The sequence below is a fragment of the Canis aureus genome, chromosome 14 (assembly GCF_053574225.1).
Source record: "Canis aureus isolate CA01 chromosome 14, VMU_Caureus_v.1.0, whole genome shotgun sequence".
NCBI lineage: Eukaryota > Metazoa > Chordata > Mammalia > Carnivora > Canidae > Canis > Canis aureus.
The window spans coordinates 57,013,758-57,041,048 of record NC_135624.1 but is presented as its reverse complement, the minus strand read 5'-3'; the positions used below and the strand labels follow the sequence as shown (position 1 = coordinate 57,041,048).

The window sequence follows — 27,291 nt, the reverse complement described above, 5'->3', positions numbered from 1 at the left end:
TACTCATGAGTGCTTTAGAGTTGTTATCCATATAAAACAAAGAACCCTTAAGATGACCCTGTAGAGGCCTCAACTCCTGGCAAAGGAATGAGTAAAGTTAATTGCCAAAGATTCACACTTAGGAAGATAAAGGGGGCAGAGGAGACTGAACAATACAGATAACACCACAAACCTAATTTAGTCATTAGACTGAACCACAGTCTTGCAGTTTTGATGCAGGTTGGCTGGGTCTAAAGACCAGAGGGATTCTACAGGACCAGCCAAGAGAGTCCTTGGATCCACACAGGATAGAAATCAAGCACAAGCTGAGAGGAAGTTGCAGCACAATTTTTTAAAGCCATACAGAGAATGTAGATATTGACAGAGTGTCCAGGACACTCAGAAATGTAAGGAGGGTCAGTCTCATCTTTGCTTGGGGCCTGGGGCTTTTATTGAGGATGGTAGTCTAATGCACGTGTCTTCTCAGTAATTCAGGAACGACGGTGAGTGTTTAGGTGTCTTCCATAAGACACTTGGGTCCTGAGCCAAAGGTCTTGATGAGTCTGTGGTCTTGGAAAACGTTCATGATGATGTCACCTGGTCCCTCCTTAGATGTTACCTATTGTGCTGGAAAACTCCAAAGAAATCATTAATCCTTGAATTTACAAGGAAAGCATACATGATCTGTTCTATAAAGCCTGTGCAAGGCAGGGGTGTAGATCCTACCTAGGATAGAAGCAGGAAAAGAAGCAAAAAGCAGTTTTTCATGGAATCCCTTCAGTTTCCCTGTCTCAGTTTTATCTCTTCTCTTTTCCTTCTACATTGAGGCTTCTGAAATAAAATGCAGCAGGCGAAGCAAATCTGCAGGAGACAGAGGAAGGAAAAGCAACTGTTTTGAATGTCCACAAATAAGTTGAGTGTCTTTTTTTTTAAATCTAACTCGATCGTGGATACATAGCTTCAGTGCTGAGATGGTGGCAGATACCTATTGTTGTGATTTTTTTAAGTAATGAGAAAGAAATTAAAAGCAGATTTGAGCTAATCCACAGAAAGGAAATGGCACCTTGTAGAATGATTTATTTGAAAGTTTATTTAAATACACATTAAATTAGAAATCTGAAGGAATATTACTTGGAAGACTTACTTAGAAAAAGAAAGTGAGTATAAGGATTAAAATGTAGCCAAACAATCAATGAAATAAAGATGTGGAGGCCGAGAAAAATTAAGGCCATCCCACCTAAAGTTTAGCATTAGCACAAGTACAGCCATCTTAGGCCCCTGTGAATAAGAGCTGAACTTTATGGGAAAAACTGCAGAATGTCCTCAATGTCCTCGGCAGGTAATCCCATATCAGAAAGACAACAGAGCCCACGCCCGTGGTAGAAAGTCCCATCTTAGAATTCTTCCATCCCTTCTGGAAATCCCCTAGACCAGCCTATTAAAAACCCAGCTGTAACCCACTTCGGGGTCCAAGTCCCTGCTCCGCTGTGTCGGGTATACTTGGACCCAAACTTGCTAATAAACCCTCGTGCGCTTGCATCGGTGTTGGCTCCTTGGTGGTTTCTCGGATTTGCAATCTTGGGCACAACAAAGACAAATTCATTTCTAAATATAGCACCTTCAATTTACAAACTTAAAACTATGACTTTAGAATTTTAAACGTAAAAGCACAAAATGAAATTAAAAGGATATACTTAGTATCTTAGTAGTGAAATTTATGGATTACTTTAAGAATAGGATTTGGCTTCTTTTTAAATGTTTAGCCAAAAAACTTTTTCACTCAGATGAGTTCCATACAACAAACAAACATCCTATCACCCCACATTATTTGAACTATTGTATTATTATAAGAACCCTTATAATAAGGGCTATTATATAGCTTAATAAAGCTATATAATAGCTTTATTATATAAATAATAAATATATTTTTATTTATATAAATAAATATGTGGCTAAAGAACTTGTCCTTTTAGAATGTTCATATGCAACAAAATTGTTTTAAAAAATTAATTCTTCACCATCCCGACTCCAATCAAATTCGTTGTCAATCTAGAGGATTCATGTGGTGACATTTTATGTTCCAATTTCAATCTTAGTCACAAAAGCAAGCCTTCTAATTCTGTCTCCATTTAATGATAGACAGATGATTTTGCACTCATTCGACCTTTTCCAAGCTCCCTTGTTTGATTAGCAGCCCATTCCTGTTCTCTTACAATAAAAGGTAGAATGGATTAGCCATTCAGAATTCAGAGTATTTAAGCAGTTAAAGCATAACAACAGACCACTGCTGGCATGTAATGCCGACATTAAAATTTTAATGACTCATTCCCCTGTCACAGATGAGGAAAGGAATAGAAATAGATGTAACATGGATCTGTTCTTCTGAAACTAATTATAACAGGAATTTGAGATGGTAAAGACTTCATCCATTCATGTAAATCAGTATTTCCTTTAGCTTTGGTTTGAAGCCCTTGGAGTTTACCAAAGTTCAGACTTTCTGGATATATAATCAGGTTATCTTAGGATTCAACATTAAAAGAGATCTTTTGAAGGTGCAAGAACAGAGAAGGATGTGAAAGCAGGAAGAAAGAGAGGTTATAAACAAAGGTAGACTCTCTTTACTGAGAGACATAATTTAAGAGAAAATTTGATATAAAAAAAACAGAAATTAGACTTTAATAAAAAAAAAAAAATTGTAAACACTCTCATTGAGCCCTCTTGCTCAACTATAGACTCCAACAGTTAAAACCAGAAATAGGACCACTAAACTCAGGATCTAACTAAAACCCATTGTGCTTATTCCTTATTGAACTTTCTTGAGGTATTGATGAAGACATTTTGCAATGACTAGAACATTCCAATCTCCAGGCTTGAAAAGCCCTGATAGCAAAGTAATGCCTAGAAGACCAACACCCCTGACATGTCCCCTTCCCTGCCTAGGATCGCATGCTGAACACATACTGAGCCCCACCCATGATCACACACTTCTTGCCTGCTCTCCTACATGTAACCCCTAAGCCTTTCTATATATAAAACTCCAAGTGTCCATCTTGCTGGAGGAGAGGTCAATTGTAAAAGACTTGAACTTGTCACCTCTCCCAGGCACCCAAAATAAATTACTCCCTTTCTCTTTTCCAAACCCTATCTCTTAAGTTTTTGGTTTCTCTTGCAATGAGTTAATTTGGACTTTGTTCAGCAACAGTTTTGGCAAACCCAGCCAGGGCTATGCTTTTTGATTTGTCCAGCCCCTTCAGGATTCCCTGGGAGGGAGCTGTTGGCCATGGCAGCACGCTTGGGTTTAACCATTTATTTTCCCAAGTTAGCAGCTGTGATAGATCAGTAACAACTCTATGACAAGAAATGAATATCTACACAAGATCTTTCCTTTTTTTTATTGAGCTATTGTAATATAAGCCCAGATATTATAAGCTACTTTTATCCTACACTGTAAGAAATAATAGTCAAAATAATCCAATATATTTATTTGTTGAATTTGGGGAGATGCTTTGCAATTTCCTGTCCTGGCCTGTCCTGAGTTTATAGGTGAGTTAGTAAGGGACAATAACCAAATGATCACACAAAGAAATATAGCATTGCCATTGTAATAAGTAATGTGAAAGGTACCAGAATATGTCACTCCAAAATATGCCTCTTTTTCATATGGATTACTTGAGGGTTTTGTTTTGTTCTGTTTTTGTTTTTGTCTTCTACATATGAATCATTTTGATCCAAAGGCCATTGAGGACCACCAGCAGATGCAGGAAAAGCTCTAAAAATGGTACAAGTTTTCCTTTCATAAAGGAAATTAACATTTATAAAAGAAACTTCCATTTGTAAAGGGTGTATCCCTTCCCTTGCCTTGAAGAGGACTCTTAACAGCTCTTATCAATGGAGAAGGCTAGTCTACTTAAATCTGCATAGCAGGGGCATCTGAGTGACTCAGTTAAGTATCCAACTCTTGATTTCAGCTCAGGTCATGACCCCAGGGTCTTGATCTTAGGGTCATGAGATCAAGCCCTGTGTCAAGCACCACACCTGGTGTGGAGCTTGCTTAAGATTAATTTCTGCCCTGGGGTGCCTGGGTGGCTCAGCGGTTGAATGTCTGCCTTTGGCTCAGGTCTTGATCCCAGGGTCCTGGGATGGAGTCCCACAAGGGGCTCCCCGCAGGGAGCCCACTTCTCTTTTGCCTATGTCTCTGCCATTTTCTTTGTGTCTCTTATGAATAAATAAATACATCTTCAATTAAAAAAAAATTATTTATGTCCCTCATGACCCCTCAGACTCTTTCTATTAAAAAAAAAAAAAAAAAAAGCAAATCTGCATAACGAACCTTACTATACTTTGTTTACTATACTTTTCCTGGCCATCTTCTTCTTCTCCCGCACAAACCTAAAACCTCTTTTATTTAGTCTTAGCCTAAGATGGTATATAAGCCCAAATTCTTTTCTCTTAATTGAAATAAAGTGGATATATGTTAATTACATTAGTTTCAGGTGTACAGTATAATAATTTGATATTTGTACATATCGCAAAATGATCACGGTAAGTTTAGTTAACATCTGTCACCACGCATAATTTTTTTTTCTTATGGTGGGAACTTTAAGCTTCACTTTCTTAGCTAACTTTCAAATATATATTATTACCTATAGTCATCAGGCTATACATTACATCCCTGAGACTTACTTTATAACTGGAAGTTTGTACCTTTTCATGATCTTCACCCATTTCTCTTACCGTTACCCCCAAATCGAAATTCAAAACACCCTTTTGGATTGCTCATCACTCGGTGTTCCCATGTATACATTCACAACATACATGTTAATAAACTTCTGTTTGTTTTTCTCTGGTTTTGGCCAATCTTATTTACAGAGCCCCAGCTTGGAGGTTCCTACATATGTATGAATATGATTAGATTTCTATTTAAAGTACCACATTAGTACACTGTAGAGACTGAGTTGGTGGGTAGTAAGGCAAGAGGAGACGTATGGAGCCCAGTTAGAAAGCTGTTGAAGTGTTTAAGTCTGAGATAATTACAACCAGAATGAGAAGAATATAGTAAGGAAGAAAATAAATTTGAGTTTACAGGTTATGAAGCACTGAGAAGTTCACAACTACTGTCTAAAACTGAAAGGCTGTTGAATAGATTAAGAAAAGACATGTCAGCTATGAAATTTAATATATACATGATGCTGGTAAAAAAAATAAGACAATATGTAAAACTGAGGATTATTTAATCATTCAATTATCTCTTCTAGTCTCATCACTTTTAGTGAAATGGAATTTATTAATCTTCTTTGTAGATTTGAATATGAGGAGGCTAACCTTGAGAGAAATGAAGTGTCTCTCCTATGATCACTCAGGTAAAGGGTGACACAAATAGGTTCTGATTCCAAGGTTGAAGCCTGTCTCATGACCTCATTATTTCCTGTTTGAAATAAGTTTGCTGGTTGTTGAAGTAAACCATTAGAACATATCTCTGATCTAATAGGTAGTATATTGTCTACTTTTTGAGAATGGTTTCAAATATCATTTTCCAATGTGTCTAGGATCCTATTAAGTACTACATGAAAACAAAAAGAGCTCTATAAAAAAAAAAGTTGCAAAATCTTTATTGAACAGTGCTGTTTTAGATTGAATTGTGGCTCTGAATCTCTTGCCTTTATTGCCTCCACATATTTGCCATGGCCCTATTATGGATATGTTTTACCATTTCCTGACTTCGGGCTTCATGAAATAACTTCCTTTGACCAAAGGCATATAAGCAGAATGAACAGTGTGCCAGTTCTAAGCTAGATCATAGGGGGTCACACATGTTTGTGCTTATTATCCTGAGCCTTTGCTACTGTTATGAGAGAAAGGGACATCTCTAACTACCTCTCTGACTCAAGAAGAATGAGACACTGAAACAGATCTGTCCACTCCTTCAGTCCTTATGTTACCAAGCACAACCCAGCCACTACTACGTACAGACTACCATCTAGTCATATCCAGCCTAGACCAGCCAAGTCCCAGATGACAAAGAGATGACCAAAGTTATTTTAATCTACTGAATTTTGAAGTGATTTGGTACAGAGCATTTTTGTGATTTCTCAGAATCTTTAATATGCTGGGAGTCTAAGGATTCCTCCTTTGGAGGAGTGCTTCTCTAATCCAACATTAAGAACTGCTCTGTTCGAGGCGCCCCTAGGTGGATCAGTTAGTTAAGTGTCTGACTCTTGATTTCAGCTCAGGTCATGATCTCATGTTTATGAAGTAGGGACCCACCTCCAGCTCTGCACTCAGCATAGAGTCAGCTTGAGTTTCTCTCTCTCTCTCTCTCTGCCTCTGCTCATGTTCTCTCTCAAAATAAATCAACAAAATCTGTTAAAAAAAAAAAAAGAAATGCAATGTTAGAATAAGAGCAATCAGGAGTAATATTTTAAAAAGAAATAATATTTTTCCCTATCTTAGTTCAGTATATGTTAGTTTTTCTGGGTAGCAAATGAACATAGTAATATATGCCATTTTATAGGATATTGAATGGGACATTTCTTATCAACTTGCAAAATTTGGCTAAATCACCAAATTGCAGATAATAAGTGATATATTACTCCCACATTTAAACAGAGCTACAAACATATTCCCACAGAATTTACTAATACGTGATTAAATTCATCCTTGACTATTCACTACTATCGATCACTTCCCATCTCTGTTAAAAGTGACTGGAAGGTTCATAGAGGATATTACTCAGAGGAAATATATAAGAGTTAAGCATGCTGTGGCTTCTCTGTTTACCTTCTGTGTGTGGAGACGAAGGTGTGCATCTCTACTATTCTACCACCATCAGGAGAGGAGAGGTGCCTGAAAGAGTCATTCATAGACATAAGAGTTATCCATAAGAAAGAAAACTACCCCTCTCTCTCTCAGTATCTGGATCTTAGGCTTGCTGAGCTATACATTTCCTAATGATATAAGACATCAGAGAATTCTTAGGAAAAACTGACATAAGTCCCCAGGATTTGGGGATATATGTAATAAGAAATACTGGTACACACTTCTCTTGAGAAATTCAGAAAATAGACTGCCAGCCTTAATGACCAAGTAAAGGAAGTAGACAGTACAGGAAGCAGACAGTCCTGCACCTTAGTTTTTCTAGGCAGCATATGAGCATAGTAAGATATGTCATGTTTTAAAATGAGCATACTGGGACGCCTGGGTGGCTCAGCAGTTGTGTGTCTGCCTTTGGTTCAGGGTGTAATCCTGGCCCTGGGATCGAATTCCACATCGGGCTCCCCACGGGGAACCTGCTCCTCCCTCTGTCTATGTCTCTGCCTCTCTCTCTGTGTGTGTCTCATGAATAAATAAATAAAATCTTTAAAAAATAAAAATAAGTAAAAATAAAATGAGCATAGTAAGATATGTCATATTTTAGGATGTTGAATGGAATATCTCCTATCAACTCAAAAAAATTGGCTAAATCTGGCATCTTGTTCATGCAGAAAGCATGAGTTTCCTTAGGCCACTTGATCTGGAGCTGTAGAGTAGGACACAGAATCGAGAAAAGTATGAAAAGAGGCCAGCCAAAAAAGTATTACGTATTATGTCTAAGTTCACATAAACTCCTATATACCTGATATGAAAAACCATGTTGATAGATTACAAGTATTCAACCAATAAAATATTTCCTCTATTTCCCTGTTACATTCAAATCCTACCTTGGTAGTAACAGAAGGATGGGGAAAGAGTTGGAACAAGAGAGAAACAAAGAATAGGTCTCATCCCTACTGCAGGTACCAGGCTATGGATCTGGTGTAAAGAGAGGGAGAGAAAAAGCTTTAAAATTTATTTAATCTCAAACTAGACTATTTTTGGAATTAGAAGGTGACTGTATACAGCTACAGGACTTGCCAGAGATATTTTCATCACGTGGGGGAAAGGAGACCTATAGAAGAAGACAGTAATAGGTAAAGAATACAGAGTAAAGCTTTCTTTTATTGCATTTTACTAATTTAAGACCATTTTTTAAAAACTAGCTTCTCAGCTTCTGGACTGTAATCTATGTCTTTATTTAGGGTTGGGGGCTGGCCACAGTGGGTCTCACTGTGGGACTGGGCATCCTAAAAGACCAACCATGTGGTTTAGAGAAGGGGGTCTAAGTCACATTGTATCAGCTGACCAGGTATAAGGGGTTGAATATTTCTCTTTCCCCAAAAGTCATGTGGTAAATCCTAATGCTTAATGTGATAATATTTGGAGATGGGGCTTTTGGGAGATAATTAGGGTTAGATGAGTTAAGGCAGGTACAGCCCTGGTCTGATGGGATTAGTACCTTTATTAGAAGAGAGCTCTCTCTGTGAATACACGGCAGGATGGTGGCTACCAACAAGCCAAGAGAAGGGGCCTCAGCAAACGTACCTTACCAACACCTTGCTCTTAGGTTTTTCAGGTTTCAGAACTATTTTTAAAAAATCAAAAGCAAATGCATGTTGTTCAAGCCACACAGTCTATTGTATTTTGTTAGGAAGGTCCAAGCACAGTAATACACCTGGAGACTGAGTTAACCACATGGCAACCAACCAGTCAAGCCTCAATAAAAACCCTGGACATTGAAACGGGTGAACTGCCCTGGTTGTCAATACTTAGCATGGATTGTCACCATAGCAATGCCAGGGGAGTAACTCATCCAAAAGACAAGGGAATCTTCATGTTTAGACACCTCCCAGATTGCCCTATGCATCTCTTCCTTGGGCTGCTTTTTTAAATGTATTATTTCCCTACAATAATTCATAGCTCTGAGTATACTAACTTTCAGTGAGTTCTGTATTCCTACCAAATTATTGAAATCAATGGTTTTTGTTACTGCCCAAAGTTGCTGTTGATGTCACAAGTCTTGGTCAGAGTTAGCAGTCTGGAGGCCTGTGTCCTCAAACCTTACAGTCTGGCTAACTCTGGTAGCATTTTATACCATCTGTGAGAATTAATATTTTTTAAGTCTAATGGAATTCACATAAATCATGTTGTCTATATAATTGATCATATTAACACATTGATAGTGCATACTTTTCCAATATATAAAACAAAATGTGATACCTGTCATTTTAGAAAATCTTAGATAATAGAACAAAAAAGAAAATTAAAATCCTCAGTAATCATATCAGCCGGATATATGCAATATGAATATGTTAACATATTAGTGTATTAATGTATATATTTTGGGATTCATGGATTATAAAATATTGTTCTGCAGAAAGGTTGCAGTTACTTCCTAGGCACAGCTGGATTTGCATTTCTAGGCTCAAATAATGTCATTTTCTAGTCTATTTTTTTTTACTTGCTATGCTTTCTATATGTGAGCTTCATTCTTAGGCTTCACACGGTGATGAAATGGCTGCAGTAGCTCTAACTTCATATATTCTCAGCTTCAAGTTTAGTAGGACAGCCTCTATACTAGTAAACCCCAGAAACATCCTAAGATCCGGATGCATCCTCAAAGACACATGCTCAGCCACTAATGATTAGCTTGAGCCTTGATTATATGTGTCACCACTGGGGTGTGGATAGAGTCTCTAAGTAAGTTTCAGAGCCTGGTCAGAAGAGAGGGCAATAACTGCTGGAAAGTTCAGGCAAAAACAAATCTTCATCACATTATAACTCGAAACTATTCGTCTTTCTCTATGAGCTATTTCCAAAATTCACCAAAAGTTTTTAGAGTTTTCTTTCTGGATTTTTTTTAAATAAGATGTTAAAGCAATATGTGTTGTCTATTGTACTTATTAAGTATAATTACTTACCAGGTTTTCATGAACATTCAATTTGAATACTTTTTTGTGTGTAGAAAGTTTTCTAAGGGACCCAAACTGTCCATCATATGTGACTTCTTTCATTCATTTTGTGTGCTTTTTTTTTTTTTTTTCTTAAAGTCTTCTCTGTAATAAAAATTCACCTATTGGAGCACTTGGCTGGCTCAATCCATAGAGCATGCACATCTCAGTGTTGTGAGTTCATGCGCCACATTGGGCATGGGGCCTAATTAGAAATCGCTTTTTAATTCACCTTTAATTCTCACTGCTTATTGTCTTGTTTTTGCATTGGGCTTTGTGTTGTATATTTCTGAATAGTAATTGCATACTTATTTATCATCCTCCATATAACACACAAAGAAAATCGCATTGGCATGCTGAAGGAGTTCTTCATATCTTCCTGAAATTTGACCTTCCTGGTTTTCTCTGAAAATACAGATAACTGTGTAAACTGTTCCTATCCTTTAATAAAAAATTAAAGAATTCTGCCATATTCTAGAATCCTTAAGAATTGTGCTTCTTCTACATTGTTTGTGAAGACCAGCTGTCTTCAGAGCCTTGCAACCCCAGATCTTACCAATTCCCGTCGTAACAGGGGATGAATTCCTAATGACAGTATAATGTGTGTTGTGGTCATGTTTGCTATGATTTGACAGTCTAAGGTCATTTCTCAGAAGAGAGAGGAAACAATCCATTGGATAAAGATTTTGTCTCATATCCTCGTTACAAAAGTTTTTACTCAGCCTTTTTCTTGTTTGGATATACGTGTAATTCAGCACCTTGCAACATTCTGGAATCACACCAGAAAACATCCCTGAAAATAGTCAAAGACAGGAGCAGAGTAGGGAAATTTTGCTTCATTGTCTGTAACAAGACCACTGCCTCTGATACCTCTTAAATAGCAGAAGGAAACTGTCAAGAGCCCCTCAGCTAAAAGATTCCCAGGGGCTTCACTAAAATGCTGTAGTCTTCTAAATAACATGACTTTCTGACTAATTTGTGGCCATATGTTTCCTATCTTTTTCTTGATTGGTGGGGCCTGTGAGAATTAGTACCATCTAATTCTACGGGAGGGATGGAGAAACAAATTCAGTGCAATGGTTCAAGAATGATTATAATAAAAGTATATGTGCATCAGGAGCCTAATTGAAGGGCCAAATCTGTGAATACACTATGCATACAATCAGTTCTTCTATTTTTTAAAGATTTTATTTATTCATTTCTAGAGAGAGAGAGAACACCCAAGTGGGGAGAAGCACACTGGGAGGGAGAGCAAAAAAGAATCTAGAGCAGGGGCCTCTGGGTGGCTCAGTGGTTTAGCATCTGCCTTCAGCTCAGGTCATGATCCCAGGGTCCTGGGATCCAGGCCCACATCAAGCTCCCCGCAGGGTGCCTGTTTCTCCCTCTGCCTCTGTCTCTACCTCTGTCTCTGTGTCTCTCATGAATAAATAAATAACAGTTAAAAAAAAAAAAAAAAACAATCTGAATCAAAGCCCCACACTGGGCAATCCTACAACCTAGATCATGACCCGAGCCAAAACCAAGAATCAGAGGCTCAATAGACTGAGCCATCCAGTTGCCCCTCTGTCAGTTATTTTAATGTAAAAGCGAAAAGTCTCCTTAGAGTGTGAACAGACCCTAGATTCTTATGGTTAACATCAGAACCAACCAAAAATCAATACCTGAGAGGGCACCAGGAAGTTTTTTTCTTGTCTCACTTCACCATGATATCAACATTCAAACAATCCTCAAACACCATGAGAATTACCTTTTAACTAGCACTTGAACTTATCCACTTTATTGTAATTGCCATTTTAGAATGAAGCCACCAGCATGCTTCAGGTGCGTTACGTCCTAGGAGCCACACTGCATACCCAGTCCATCTCCGATCTTGCCATTGTCCTTCTTTCCATTGCAACATGAGTGAGTGATCTTCCTCAATTCTGGTCTTAAACTAGCTTTGCACCTCAGGGACTCCTCTTTGCTCTTTCTATTGTGTCTAACCTTCTCAAAATGACCCTCAAGGTCTTCAGGATCTTACCTCTCCAGTTTTCTCTCTTCCCATTCTCCTGACGTGCTCAAGGCTTCCAGCAGACTGAAGCTGGCTCATGATGGTACGTCCACTCTTATTCTGCAAGTCTTGCTCCAGGCTTTCCTTTTTGAATATTGTATTCTTTCCTCTTTGAATATTGTACTCTCCTTGCAGCCATATGTCTTATCTTGCATTTTGTTAGTTTAAGGAGAGATGATTCTTTAGGTCCTAGCCTACAGAACATCTTCTTCAGGAATCCTCCTCAGACACTCCAAATCAGGGCTAGTTGCCTCTCCAATGTATGCCTGTAGTACCCTGGATATCTAATATTCTTTAGCATACCACTTCATAATTACCTGCTTTCAGTTTTGTTTTGGTTTTGGGGGGTCATACTTAGACATAAACTACCTAGGCAGAGCACAGAGATTTTGTGTTCATCAATGTAGTTCTGATGTAAGCTAGATTTTTAACCATCATTCATGTCCTGACTCAACAAAGAACTCACCCTACGTTTGGCAAAAGCAAAAGTGTCATCTTGAACATCTTCCACCAAGGAAGAGGACCAATGTCCTCGGATTTAGCCTTGGGAGATCTGCTTGGAGTGCCTTGTGGGGGAAAGCTATGAGACATGTAGATGGCAATTAATAAAGGAGTGTGCAATATTAAAGTTGGTAAAAAGAAAGAAAAAAATAGAAAGCTAGGGGAGAAGAAGCCCCAAATGGTGCCAAATCATCAGAACAATGAAGAGGTGGAAAAGAAGAAGGTTCAGAAGTGTCATAGAATGAAGAGGTGCCTACTTAGGATTGTGTAAGGAAAAGGAAGAGATTTTAGATGTGCTTTGTGACTCTCAGAGACAAAGGCAATTTTTACTTTTAGTGTCCTTGTCCTCCACATTCTTTGAATAACATATCATACAGTGGTGTGGCTTTGAGGGAAGCAAGTATAAAAACTGTGTATAATTAAAAACTGGCCATGTTTCAAAATAATACTATAACTGCTAGCATTTATTAAGCATTTACTTAGAGCCAGATGAAGTGTAAAATACTTTGTATGCATCATCGCAATTATGGGAGGCTGAATAATGGCTCCTAAATTTATCTACATCCAAATCCCCAGGACCTGTGAATATTTCATTATCTAGTAAAAGGAACTTTGAAGGTGTGATTAAATTAAGTACCTCGAAATGGGAAAATGATCCTGAATTATCCTTGTGGGTCCTAAATGTAATCACAAGGAATGCCAGTAGCCGCTAGATGTTAAAAAAAAAAAAAAAAAAAGCAGGAAACACATTCTCCCTTCAGAGCCTCCAGAAGGGACCCATCTCACCAACACCTGGATTCTAACTCAGTGAAACTAATTTAGGACTTCTGAGTCTAGAACTGTAGGAGAATAAATTTGCGTGTTCATGTCACTAAGTTTGTGGTAAATTGTTACAGCAGCAACAGGAAACTAATACACCACTTAATTCTCAAACCCACTCAAACTATTATTGATTGGAAGCCCAGGGAAGTTAAATAAGTTGACAGAAGCAGAATTCAACTCAAGCAGTCTGATTCCAAATCCTTGTCCTCAACTACTACACTGCATTGTATGGCAGGAAAACTGACTGAGTATATATTTGTGGTCAGTCCAATCACATGATGTGGGTTTTTGATTAACCAACAGAATAAGAATACAAAAATGGAAATGTACCTTTTGGGAAAATTTGTTTGGAAATGGTTTTCAGCTATTTTTAAGATTCAGATTCCTGACTGTTTCCCACAATAAAATAAGGGCTCCCTCTATTGTATTAAAGGTTTTTTCAAACTATCCTAAGACTGACATATTAATTCATTAGTGATTCTAATCACGTCATTATTATGTTCGCAAAAATAATATACTGAATTATAACTAATGCATGATTCTGTTTCAAAGAAAAAAAGGTATAAAAAAGTTCCTGATGTGCATAGCTGAGTACTAGAGACTGGAACTTACAAGTTAGCAGACATGAATTTCAGCTGTAGATTTGCTCCTTAGAGTATAACATTGAACAAGCAATTTAACCTCTCTCAATGCCCTTATCTATAAAATGTGGAGTTTGCCCTATCAGCCACTTTTCTTTTCTAAGATTCTAGGAGTCTGTGATTCAATTTGATCCTTAAGCTTGTTGGTGACACTGGATTTTTCCATATAAAAAGTTGTACTCTGCCTTTCCTGAACATACTGCTTATAGTTTGATTCTGAACAGAAATTCATCCTTTGGCCTATTAACAACGGCTTTGGGAACTCTTTGATTTAGTTGCAGGCTGAGACATTTTTAGTGATACTGGATAGCCAAAATTTGGTAGAGGTGGTGGGGGAACATTGGGTGCTTAGCATCTATCAAGTACTTCTGCATATTATCTATTTAATCCTTGCAATAACCCTTCAAAATAAGTGTGTCCTCCTAATTTAGTAGTTGATGAATCTATAAATAATTTACCAGGATTTTTAAGTTAATTAGTGGCAAATATCATTATCCCAAATCTTTGCCTTTTCCACAATTCCATATTACATGATACAAAAATAATAGCTTCTGTATGTCGAACACTGTAGAAGCTTTTATTTTCTAAAGATGGTTATGCAATATATGTACCCCGTCCCATATGTTCTTGCAAAAGGACTCAAAATCTTCCCACCAAGAGGTGGGGTTCAGTTGTATCTGGGCAGGGAATTGTGGCTGTTTTAACAGAGTATGGTGGGATGATTTTCTGGTACTTCTGAGATAGATTTCATAACAGATGCAGTGGCCACTTGGCACCCTCCCAGGACACTCGTCCTTGCAATCCAGCCACCATGCTGTGAGGAAGCTCAAACTAGCCCTCACAGAAAGAAGCTCATATAAAGAGGTATTGGGCTCCCCTGATAGCAGCTAGCATCGACTCTAGATGTATAAATTGATAATTTCTTTGATAATTTCAGCTTCTATCTTCAGCTGAGGCCAACGACGTTGCAGAGCAAATACAAACCATCCCTACTGCGCTTCTGGACACACAGAACCCACAAACATGGCTGTTTTGCACCATAAAGTTTTGGAATAATTTGTTAAGAAGCCCCAGTAGCTGGAATAAGTATGGGTCATTTACATGGTCACTTAAAATTTTTCCACTTTACAGAAAACTGGCTCAAAGGTTATATGACTCACTGCAAGCCACACAGTATATATAAAAATACTGAGATTAAAAATCAGGCTGCTTCTCCTCTACAAGTACTTATGCCCCATTCACTTTACTATATTATCTCCTAAAAGAATCCAAATTTGGATGTGATTGAACTTTACAGATACTCACCAGCCTATAGTAAGTATAAGCCACATTTTAATATGACATTAAATTTATGATATTTGATCAATTCAAGGCCATTCTGTATATGCATTCGGGTGCATCAACATACAAACAAAAGCAAATATGATTTTAGAAAACCACATTATTTCTAGGTCATTTATATTTTATATCCATTTTTATCAGTTTCATTGACTTTAGGGTATATTGTTATTTTGTCATTTTACATTAGAAAGCATAGAATTTTGTTTTGTTATGTTTTTTGAGAGTTTTAGTTTTCACCAGCAAAAAAGCAATTAATACATTAATGTGGCAATGCAATGTTTTATTCAAGTACATTGAATAATTCGACTACATCAAAATTGATTTCAAATAAGACCTCAGAAGCAGATGTGGTTGGTTGCCTATCCAGAAAGCCATTCTATCTTCAATTTGCTCTCAGGAATCTGATTTTATTTGTCATTCACCAGCCCCCTTCCCTACTGGGAATAGACTGTTTTTTAAAAGTAAGTAAAATGAATTTTGCTAAAGATTTTTGTCTTTCAGGAAAAAGATCTTTTAAAAGAAATAATATGACAATTAGAAGGAGGAAATTCTCAAGTAACATTTTAAAGTAAAACTTAAAATTCACTGATAGATAAAACATATAATATCCTGTATTTAGTTCATTCTAACTCCAAGCATTATTACATCAAAGTCCTTAATCTTTTGCTTAATCTTTTGTTTTCTATTGCTTATGACTTGTTACCATCTTCCTTGTACTTTAAGGGTAGTTTATTATAAACAGTTTCCTTTTTTTAAGGATTTTTTTTTTCCACACACAAGCAGGGGGAACAGCAGAAGGAGAAAGAGAAACAGACTCCCCACTGAGCAGGGAGTCTGATGCCATTAGTGGCCTGATCCCAGGACCTTGAGATCATGACGTGAGCTGAAGGCAGACCCTTAAGCAACTGAGCCACACAAGCACCCCACACCTCTTCCTTTTTAAAGTGAGTCACTGAAACACCAAACATAGTATTTGGTCTGATTATTTCTTTTAAATACTCGTCCATAATATGTTTCTTGGATTTCCTCTCTGAAATCAGGCAGTTTTTCAATTTTTTTAAACTCTGTGTACATAGGTCAGTCATTTCATTGTGAGATTAAATGTTGACCTCCCTGTCTTTAAACATAAAAAAGTATAAATGCTGGTATATAGACTCTCTAAATCTTCACTATGCCTTTTCAAGTATAATACACGGTTCTTTTTAAAGAGGAGAATATTCTCAGAGTAAATCAAGTATTTCAAATGGTGCAGGATACTTGAGACGAGTTTTAAGATGTTGTGCCTTTTAGTAGTAATTTAATAAATTCAAGTGCCAGCTAACTTCCTGACAAATTTTTGTCACTGATAGAATCTAGCTCACAATGAATGAAATGGCAGTTGTTTTTAAACCAAACATATGTTTCTAATAACACTCTTGTGTATGCACTGAAGTGTTTTCAATGTAGATGAGGTACTGCAGTGACATCATCCTCTAAATTCTCTTTAGGTAAACCAGATGGTTGAATGTGTATGCAGTAAGAATGCTGTTAAACTGTCCAGAGAGAATAGTTTAATAATCTTTAAGAATGTCACTAATACCCAACATGTGTATTTTTAAATGGGTATTTATACTGAAAAAATTGATGTCCCAAATCTGTTTCAAACAATTCTGTTAAACTAAATGATAAAAGTTGCAGGATTTTTTTTAAAGAACCCCCCCCAAAAAAAAAAAATCTTAAAAACTTTAAGATGTGAGATTTCTGTATAGCAGCTAGCAATTTTGTTACCATATTATAAAATTAACAACATTAAAATTGGTACCATACTACAAATAAATAGCTATGATTTTTTCACATCTAAAACGAAAAGGAAAGAGACTGCTAAAGAAGTTTGGAAGTGAAACAAATAAGCAAACAAATAAGAAAAAGGGAAAATGGGAAAGGAGAAGCAGAAGTCAAGCTTCTCTTTCCATATGAAATCTTAGAGCCTAGAGATTTGACAAATAAATCTTGTCTCCATGGTTTTCTTATGCATTCCATATACACAATGTCATGGGAAGAGATTAGTTTCTTACGATGACGGAATAAGTCTAATTGAGGTTGGAACTGAAAGAATCAACATAAACTGAGTTGATCCAATGAGAAAGAAAAGTGAAATAAATTCTAAATTCGATACTTGAGATTTTTATCAATGCAATTGCATTGTAATTAACGGTTTGCTCTGGATACTACCCAATAAGCTTCCTCCCATCCCGAAACTTGAAATATTAGAAAGAAGTTGATCAGAAGAAAATAAAGTTAGAAGAGTTTTAGTAAAGAAAGTGCACATTTTCATTGTAAGTAGTAAGAGGACATTAATAGCATTTTAATTACACATTCAAAGTTAAATAAGTTTGAATTCATATTCCAAAGCTTGGGCTAGATTTTATCTCTCTGAGGATGTCATAAATCACTACTTAATCTTGCATAAGTATATAAAATGACAATTAAAATTCAGATGAACAATCTATATACTTTGATTCTGAAAACTACCCAAACTGTTAGAATGCCGGTATTTACCAGGGCTGAAGATGTCATATAAAGTTTTGTGGCATCTCACTGCATTACCTTGAGGAAGAAAAATATAGCAAAGCCCAAATTACTTTGATCTTAGAAAGAGAAATGACTTTCCTGCTGGTGATTCTGGAAGAAAAAACTGAGCATGTCTTTTGACAAATCTGTGCTTCTCTTTTGTCTGTAGGAGGCAAAAATTCTGGTCTGTTGGTTGTCTTATTCATAAGAGTCTAGAGAAGAGATCTGCTTTGTCAACTCTGGGATTGTGCAATTTTCCCATTAATGCATGAGTTAGTCTAATAAAGAGATTAATTATTAACAAGCCAACTTAGACTTACATCTAAATTCATATTTTCCAGTTAGTCATGAGAGAAATGAATGTGACCTCTCCCCCTTGTCTGACCTCTAAGTCTATTTCTCAGTTGGTTCCAAACTTCAGAACAGAGTAAAATTTAAGAAAAGAATAAAGAATTCAATGTGTTTTATGTAAGATACACTCTACCTGAATTTTCCATCTTATGAAATATATGAAAAATAAGTTCAAAATATTGAATCAGAGTAATATTCCACCTAACCCCATGTCTTACAGAGATATTAAAGGATATTTGCAAAGTTCTTAAAAATCAATTTTTATGAGATCAAGGATTGCCTTTATGATTATAGGAAGGCATAAATTTACCACAAAACTTCTAACCTGGAAGTTCTGACCTCTAAAATGTTGCATGAATTATCTGTGGCAAATCTAATATTGAATCAGGAAATCAGGAAGCTAGAGTTCTATTTATGGAACGAAGCTTTGCAAAAAATACATAAACATCATCAAACAATGTCTTCCATGTTGACTTTTCTCTGCTTACCTGTTTCTGACTAGTATATATACGATGGTGTAAGATTACATGAAGACAGAAGAAACAAAGGATCAAGTTAAAACTCCAAGAGGAATTTATAATCGTATAGAAACAACTTATTTTGATGTTCCCATTCAAGAAAGAGACCTAATGACAATAAATTCCTAACCCAAAACAGCCATAGTTGGCTCAGTAAAAACAGGCTTACCAAAGTAGAAAACTTCTTTTTGCAAGTTGTTAGAGTAAAACTATTTCCAAATTGACATGAGAAAACTTACTGTCATGAACTGAATAAAATTGAGTAAGGGTGAGCATATAATAAGCGAATAATTATAATTATAACTAATCCTTACTGATGCTAACCTTATGCTAGGGTATGTACATTTTCTCTTTTAAGCCCCAAAACTCAGTAAAAGTATTGTAATTATTATGTCCACTTTACAGACAGGGAAATGAGGCTTAGGGAATTGATGTAAGTAGCCCAAACATATGCAACTAGTAAAATGTTGAATCCCAAATCAAATTTAAGCCAGTCCATGTCCTAAGCTCAAGTTAAAATGTATACCATGGTGATAAAAAAATAAAAAATAAAAAAAGAAGAAAGAGGAAAAGAGAGAGAGAGAAGGAGAAAAAAAGGAAAGAAAGAAAGAAAGAAAGAAAGAAAGAAAGAAAGAAAGAAAGAAAGAAAAAAGAAAGAAAGAGAAAGAAAGAAAGAAGAAAGAAGAAAGAAAGAAAAGGAAGAAGAAAGAAAGAAAAAGAAAGAAAGAAAGAAAGAAAGAAAGAAAGAAAGAAAGAGAAAAAAGGGAGGGAGGAAAGAAAGAAAAACTTAGCTAAAAACAATTATACTTGCAAAAGTTCAGTTATATAGATTACAATCTAAGCATGACAAATTACAAATCAGAAAATCTATATAAATTATTTATAGAAGTTTCTGGCATATAAAAAGCATTAATAATACTTGGCTAATAATATTTTACTCTGTAAAATATGCTTAAATAAATATGCTTATAAAATATTTTATACATAAAAATTTAGGTATATTTTACCTAATAGCTGAGGCTTTCCATTATCCTACTTTCATCAAAGCTACCTGGATTACTTGTTTCCATTTGAGTTGTCCAATCAGCTATTATATTTTGTTAATTAATATAAATGTGTCATACTAATCAAATTTAGAAATAGATTCTCAATGGATATATGATGCTATTGTTCATGCATAAAATTGCAACTATTGATCCAAATTATTAGGATCTGAACTTTATTTTTTTTTTTTTTTTTTTTTTTTTAAATTTTTTTTTATTTATTTATGATAGTCACAGAGAGAGAGAGAGAGAGAGAGAGAGAGGCAGAGACATAGGCAGAGGGAGAAGCAGGCTCCATGCACCAGGAGCCCAACGTGGGATTCGATCCTGGGTCTCCAGGATCGCGCCCTGGGCCAAAGGCAGGCGCCAAACCACTGCGCCACCCAGGGATCCCAGGATCTGAACTTTAAATTGTTGGATTTTTCCACTAGTAGAAATGAGTTCATAATGATCTACAATTCTCAAGATTCCTTTTATATTATAATTAAATAATATATAAAAATTATATAAAAAGTTGGTTGAGATTCTGCTTAAATTTAAAGGGTTAACTCAAGAAACTAAAGGATCATGTCTGTTTAGGAGTAAAATTAACCTTGAAATAAAGCCAATTTTCATGTACCTGGTCCTGACTTTTTAACAGACTAGAAACATGTTTTTAATTTTTAATGTGCATACAAATCACCCGAGGATTTATTAAATGCAAATCCTGACTCATAGGGGATAGGACAGGTCTGAGATTTTAAATTTCTAACAAGCTCCCTGGTAATACTAGGGTAGTTGTTTTATTGACCCCATTTTAAATGGCAAGGGATTAGAGAATGTAGCCATTGGTCACATGCAAGAGACAATTAATAAATTGTCTTCCAGTATCTCTTTTCTGGGAATATTCCCTTTTCTTTCCCTCAATAGTGATACACTGGCAGTCATCATGATCATATTTGATTGTCGTTCACACCTGGAGGGTATGCCCTGAGCTCAACCAATCAGTTGCTTTCAAATTGTGAAACCTGAGAGCCAGAGAGAGTCAATTTAGTAATTCTCAATAACCTTGTGACTTTACATAAATTTCAGAGCAAGTGTTTGTGGCCGTTTTCTACCTAGGGGACAGGGAAAGAGAAAAACTGTTTTGTAATGAAAGAGAAAAATAAAGCACAATATACGGAGAGAAATAGACATGAGAGGCAGCAAGAGAGTAATTTAATGGATTTTTTAGTGTGTTCACATTCAAATTCTATTCCCGAGGCCCAAGTATATTGCTGCCCTAATAAATTACCTTTTTGCTCAAGCTGAGTGGGTTTCTATTTCACACAACCTAAGGAGTGCTAACTTTACTAAAGTGTAATGTACTTTATCTTTATACATCTAAAAGCACATGAACTTGGGATCCATAATCACAGCCTCATTTATGCGAAGTGCTAGGAATCTGCACTAAGCAGGCACAGTATGTATATAATATATATTATACACATGGACATTATTGTAATGAATTTTTTGCATCAAATGTTTTATTTCACTACATCTGTCACTTTAGAATTTTGTTCTAAATAAGTAAACATAGCAATCATTAAACTTACAGATGTGCAATGATAGAAAAATCTATTAAATGACATATAAGAGTGAATATTATATTCCATAAGCTAAACAAACTACCTTTTTAAATGTATGCATTTCTCCTTTCAAAAGCTCAGTACTTAATTATAATGATGAAAAATCTTACATTGAATACATATGTTGATTGCTGACAAAGGGACCAGAATGGTATTTTCCTTTAGATATTTTAAATTACTCTAGTGCTTACATATTATTCTCAATATCTATTCATATTTAACTGCTTAAAAGTTTAGCCTGATTAAGCAAAATGTTTACAAATAAGCAATGCTATCAAAACATCACCAGTTTTGGGGCTTTGGCCAAATCAACTCCCTGTAAGCATTTAATGAAGAATTCTGTAACTGAATAGCTAATAAACCCATCTAACCTTAAATCGTGTACTGAATCCACACATTTATAGCAATCAGATCATTTCAGTAGCACAGGTGTTATAAAGCCATCACAGAAACTAGGATCTAAAGAAAGTATCAGACTTCCTTCTCCTCAAATATTTATATTAAATGCAATGTAAGCTCAAAGGCTGGTTGTTAATCGTAAGCACAACCAATTACATTGAATAAATCACCAACATTAAATTCCAGGAGCAAATCTATAGAATTGGATTTGTGAAGCAGTAACTCAGACTGGTCCTCTGGTCAATTTGCAGCCAAAATTCATATTGTACAGTTAATGCATAAAAACTTGTCATAAATTTACAGTAAACTTAGTGGAGATTGCTAAGACATCCAGGGATCTGGAAGAGGCAAATGAAAATCTTCTCTAGAAGAGCAAAGCTTTATCATAGGACTCAAATAATTCCCATGAATAAATTCCCTTCAAAACACAAGCAGCACTAACAAAAGTAAAATAAATCAAAAAGAACTTGAAAAAGACATTATGTAAGAACAATATGTGTATATAGTGATATCTATAGTGTTCTTACACATAAGATAAATATATACTTGGACTATATATATATATTTCTACATATATATACTGCATTTTAGAGCAGATATCAGACAGTGAATTTATATACTAGACAGCAGAAATAGAACATAAATTCATCATATATTCTCATTATCAGAATAAAAAGTAATTATCCTGGCTAGGATTAAAGAAACAAAAGACTAGTTTGAATCTATCTTCAAGGAACTGGGAATAAAAAAATAAGCAGTTTGAAAAAGACCAAACTATAAAAAAATTCATATTTTAATTTTCAAAAATATATGAAAACTGAAATTTAAAACTCAGTGAATGATTATAACACCAGCTTAGACACAACAGAGGGACAAAGTTAGTAGAATGAAAGATAGCAGTTTATAAATAGTGCAGCATAGAGGAAACATGTAGAAACTAAGAAGGTTAAGATGATGAAATTAACTGAGAAAGTCTAACATACTTCCATTTGGTGATCTAGCTAGACAGAAGGGTATACATTGGTAAAAAGAACATGATTGGGACGCCTGGGTGGCTCAGTGGTTGAGCATCTGCCTTTGGCTCAGGACATGATCCTAGAGTCTGGGGATAGAGTCCCTCATCAGGCTTCCTGCATGGAGCCTGCTTCTCCCTTTGCCTGTGTCTCTGCCTCTCTCTCTCTCTGTGTCTTTCATGGATGAATAAATAAAATCTTTAAGAAAAAAGAACATGATTGAGAATACTCTATAACTAATGTAAAATGTCAAACAAAAGATTCAAGAAATCCAAGGTCATATTTGTCAAACAAATTTTTTAAAATGCATACACGGGAACATCTTAATGAAATTACAGAACATCAAATAAAAAGACAGAATATTAAAATAAGATAGAGAAAAAGACAAGCTATTTTCAAAGGAATGAAAGATAGTCAAGTTTTTAACAATAAAAATTTAATCCAGAAGATAGAATTCTATCAAATGTTCAGAGAAAAAATCATGCCAAATATTACAGACAATAGAAAAGAGGAAATCCTCCAAACTCATTCTACAATTCCTGGATATATACGATATTAAAATCTGAAAAATTTGTTGTAAGAAAGTAAAATTACAGAAGCATTTCACTCAATATAGATGCAATATCCTAAAGAAAATAGCACAATGAATCCAAATATATTTTTTGAATAATATACCTTGGCCAAAATGGTATCCCAGTTATAGAGAATAGGTGAATATCTTCAAATTCATACATGTAATTTAACACATTAACAGATTAAAAGGGGGGAAAAATCATCATTTACTTAAGGTTGAAAAATGTTTAATAAAATCCAATACCCATATTAGTAAATAGGAATAGAATAGAATGTCTTTAATCTTATAAAGAGGATAAATCTTAGGTAAATACCATCCTGAAAGGGGAAATGTTAGAAGAGTTATCTTATTATCTAGTACTTTTATGTACTAGACATTATATTAGCAGAATTAGCAAGCATTCAAGACCAAAAAAAATTGAATATAAAGGTGCAAGGTAGAAATAGTATCATAATTTATATAGAAAAACAAAAAGTCTATAAATTGCTGCAAGTCATTTAGTATATTGGTGACATATAAAATTAATATTTAATTAAATAGCAATACCAATACCAAATTTGTGTCAGTGTATTTCTAATTACTAGTAACAACCTTAAAATGCAATTAAGCATATATCACAGTTTACAATATTATCAGACTATCAGGAATCTTTAAAAATGTTCAAGACTGCTCAGGGGAAATTTCTTAACATTTTATTAACAGATATTATATTAAAAGACATCTAAATATATAGTGATGGTCCATGCCCTTGGGCTAGAAAAACTGATATTTAGAAATAGTATGTCTCTTGATCATGATCATATCCATTATTTTGTTGTTGTTGTTGTTTTTGATCATGTCCATTATGATTCCAATGTGTAACAAAGTGTTTCAAGCAACATAAGGCGGTTCTAAAATTTTACATGGAAGATTAAAGGGCCAGTAGTAGCCAGAGAATAGGGAGAAGTAAATTGCCCACCCAGTACCAGGAATTATTACAGTGTAAACTGGAACAAGGATAAAGAAAATGACAACCGAAATAGAAAACTCAAAAATATACCCACACATGTTGATATATGACAGAGGTGACATTTCAGATCGGTTGGGAAAGGAAGAATGTTTGGGGGAAAGATATGGCTATCCATATGGAAAAAAGATTAAATTGAAGCCACTTCACCCCATATAGAAAGTGCAAAGAAATAAAAACGTAAATGTCAAAAATGCAATGTTTTAAATGTCTAGTAGAAAAACCTATCTGAAAACTTTTTCAATTTAGGGATATGGAAAAGTTTCTTAAAAATACATTTTTTAAAAAGTTGACCATAGATAAGAAGACTTACAAATTTGACTAGATCACAACGGAGAACTGTTAATAAAGCAAAAGACATATAAAAACAAGTGGAAAATGTGGTAAGATGGAAAAATACTTACAATGTACATAAACAACCAAATATTGAGATGTCATAAAAAACCCTCCACAAATCAATATGAAAACTTTTTGAAAGATAAAAGAAACGATCAAAAGGGTCAAAGAGATTTTTCCAAGAAGAATTCATATGGCCAAATAACATCAGTAGTGAGCAGGGAAATGCAAAATAAGACTACGCTGAAATATCATTTTATACACACCTAATAAGAGAGAGTGAAATGAATGATCATTCCAAGAGGAAGAGATAGAAACAAATCCAGGTCTTGGAAAAGGCCAAATGTTTGCTTAATTTCTCTAAGAAAAAGAAATAAAGAGCAATACAACAAATTAGGTGCAAAATTTAATATTTATTTAGAGTGAGAAAATAAATCATAAATTACAAGTTTTCAAAAACTAAAAAAATACCAGAAGCTGAAACAAATAAACAACTCTTTTTAAAAATTTCCTTTTGGACATACCTACATAATAGTAGTTCCCTAAACCTCGAGGCTGCATGCTTTCTTACAGCTCTTTATATAATAACGATTTTGGAACGTTTTTAGTAAACAGAACAGAAAGATATTTCCAATATTTTAAAAATGGTTGAAATTTGTTTTTAATATCTGGAGTGCAGGAAATGTTTCAGCTTTATGACTTAATTTTAGTGATGTGCCAGTTTAGTAAGGACACTGACTTTTCCTAATTTTTAGAAATCCTCAAAATTAGGAAAAACCTCAGATGTGAGCTATGAAATTTCAGGGCTTTTAAAATATTCTTGTGTAAAGAAATATATTAAAGAATTCTGTTTTCATTAACCAAATTATTGTTGCTAGTGTCATTGTGTGGTATATTTATTGATGTTAGTATTTTGTATTTTTTTTTCTTTAAATATAAACCATGCCTCGGAACTCAAAGGGCAAGATACATCAAATGTTCTAAGACATGCTCCCTAATGCTGACAAATGCCAAACATGAGACCGAGCACAATGATGTGCTTACTTGTGGCATGCTACAGATATGAGCCCTATGAAACACAGGGGGTGTAATAAATTCTATTTTTTAAAGTGTATATTTATAATTGTACATGTGACTTACTGAATATACCCCTGACAGGGGAAAGCTTCTATTCTGACTAAGCATCAAGAACAATAATAACCACAACAAAGTACAAGAATCAAATCCTCTGCTGGCAATTTTAAACCTCGTTGATTAGGAGAATTTTCCACCGAGAGGTTCCTGCATTCATACTCTTCAAAATGCATTTCTCCTCCACATCACACAAATGTTTGGTGCCAGGTACTGTAGGAAAAGTTCACATGGCAGTTCAGCTTTAGGGTCAGAAATTCTGTGCCCTGATGCCAGGTGAGTCAGCAGTATGCAAAGTTGGAAGACTTCTGGAAGGCATTCCTACACCAATATGGCAAACAAGAATTAAGTATTCAGGAAAGTGACTATAAATCATGTAACTATATCTTTCTGTACCTAAAGTACTTACCCCCTCAGCTGAATGCCCCAAATTCCATGGCCATTCCATTGCCATCCATTGGGTGGAGCATATACAATCAGTAGTTGAAAGAGTGAGGTCATAGCAGTGACACACAACCTATTTTCAATAGATGCTCACTTAATAAAGTGACTTGACTGACTAATGAAGAGTCATGGCACAGATGATGGACTGGTTTTGTGGTCACGAAGTTCACTTGGATAGGCAAAGAAGCCTGAGTTCTACGTTAAACTGTTTAGTTTTATTAAGTAAATTGGTTTTCAATAAAATGCTTTTAAATTTTCTTAATCTCATTACTCATTGAATGCAAAACTAACCTTTGACAACATATCTCCTTGTGTCAGGTTTTATTCCTCCTCTGAGTTTAAAAGAGTGAGGTATCTAGGAGATGCTTGAAATAAATTGGAATTAATGACAAATTTGCACAGAAAGCTCCATTATGTAACTACTTTCTATCATCTAATCTCTTTTACCTGTAGCTAGGCCGGATGCACAAGATCATCTGAAACCATTTAAAAATTATTTTAATTAAGGCTGGTCCCTTAGTTAAGTGAATATGTCCTTCATGCTGCAAAGTGACCTCCTGCCAAAAGCATTTCATTCAACTGAGAATAAGGACATCTGACATGTCTTCCTCCTGAAGCTGGTGCTCATGTACCCTCACATGAGCTCCACAAATTCAGTTCTATTAAAAGTAATGAAGTAGGAATGTCAGTACAATTATTTGCAAAAGGTTTGTGTCTGTTCAGGTTTTTTCACAGTTCAGGGTAATGGCTGCTGCAAGCTTATAAAATTCCTGTGCAGCAAAACCTCACTGCATGATGTTTATGTAGACTTTAACTCACTTGTAACTGTTTTGTTTTATTTTGTCTTTTAGACACCAAAAAGTCTTACCTGGAAGATAATTTGGGTCTCAAAATTAGTCACTAGCAATGAAATAGAGAGCGTCCAGTTCACAATATTGTAACAGAGACTTAAAAAAAATAAAAATGATTGTTTACAATGTTGTAATGGCAATCATGGAGTTGGAGATAGTTGGAGATAGGCCAGCTGGTTTTTACTCATTGTATGACTTGGGGCAAAGTTACTTAGATTCTCAAATATAACACAAAGGGAAATGGAATCATCTAATTCTTAAGATTGTGCTTATGTGAATACTGAGATAAAACATGAACAACATTTAGTCTGGCATGAGCCATACAGTGTTT

The 27,291-nt window shown here is 35.3% G+C and overlaps 1 protein-coding gene across 2 annotated transcripts in view; it reads right to left on the bottom strand.

Annotated features, from left to right (window-relative positions):
- Nucleotides 1-353: 353 nt before the first annotated feature.
- Nucleotides 354-27,291, bottom strand: part of ADGRL3 (adhesion G protein-coupled receptor L3) — an 856,301-nt gene continuing 829,363 nt past the window's right edge. Inside the window, exon 25 of one of the 2 annotated variants that reach the window (XM_077848171.1) lies at nucleotides 354-840. In XM_077848171.1, coding sequence (XP_077704297.1) covers nucleotides 797-840 — 44 coding nt within the window. In that variant the 3' untranslated portion in view covers nucleotides 354-796. Of the gene's footprint in view, nucleotides 841-24,927; nucleotides 25,987-27,291 lie in introns of those variants that run through there. The other variant, XM_077848170.1, reaches the window with a different exon arrangement.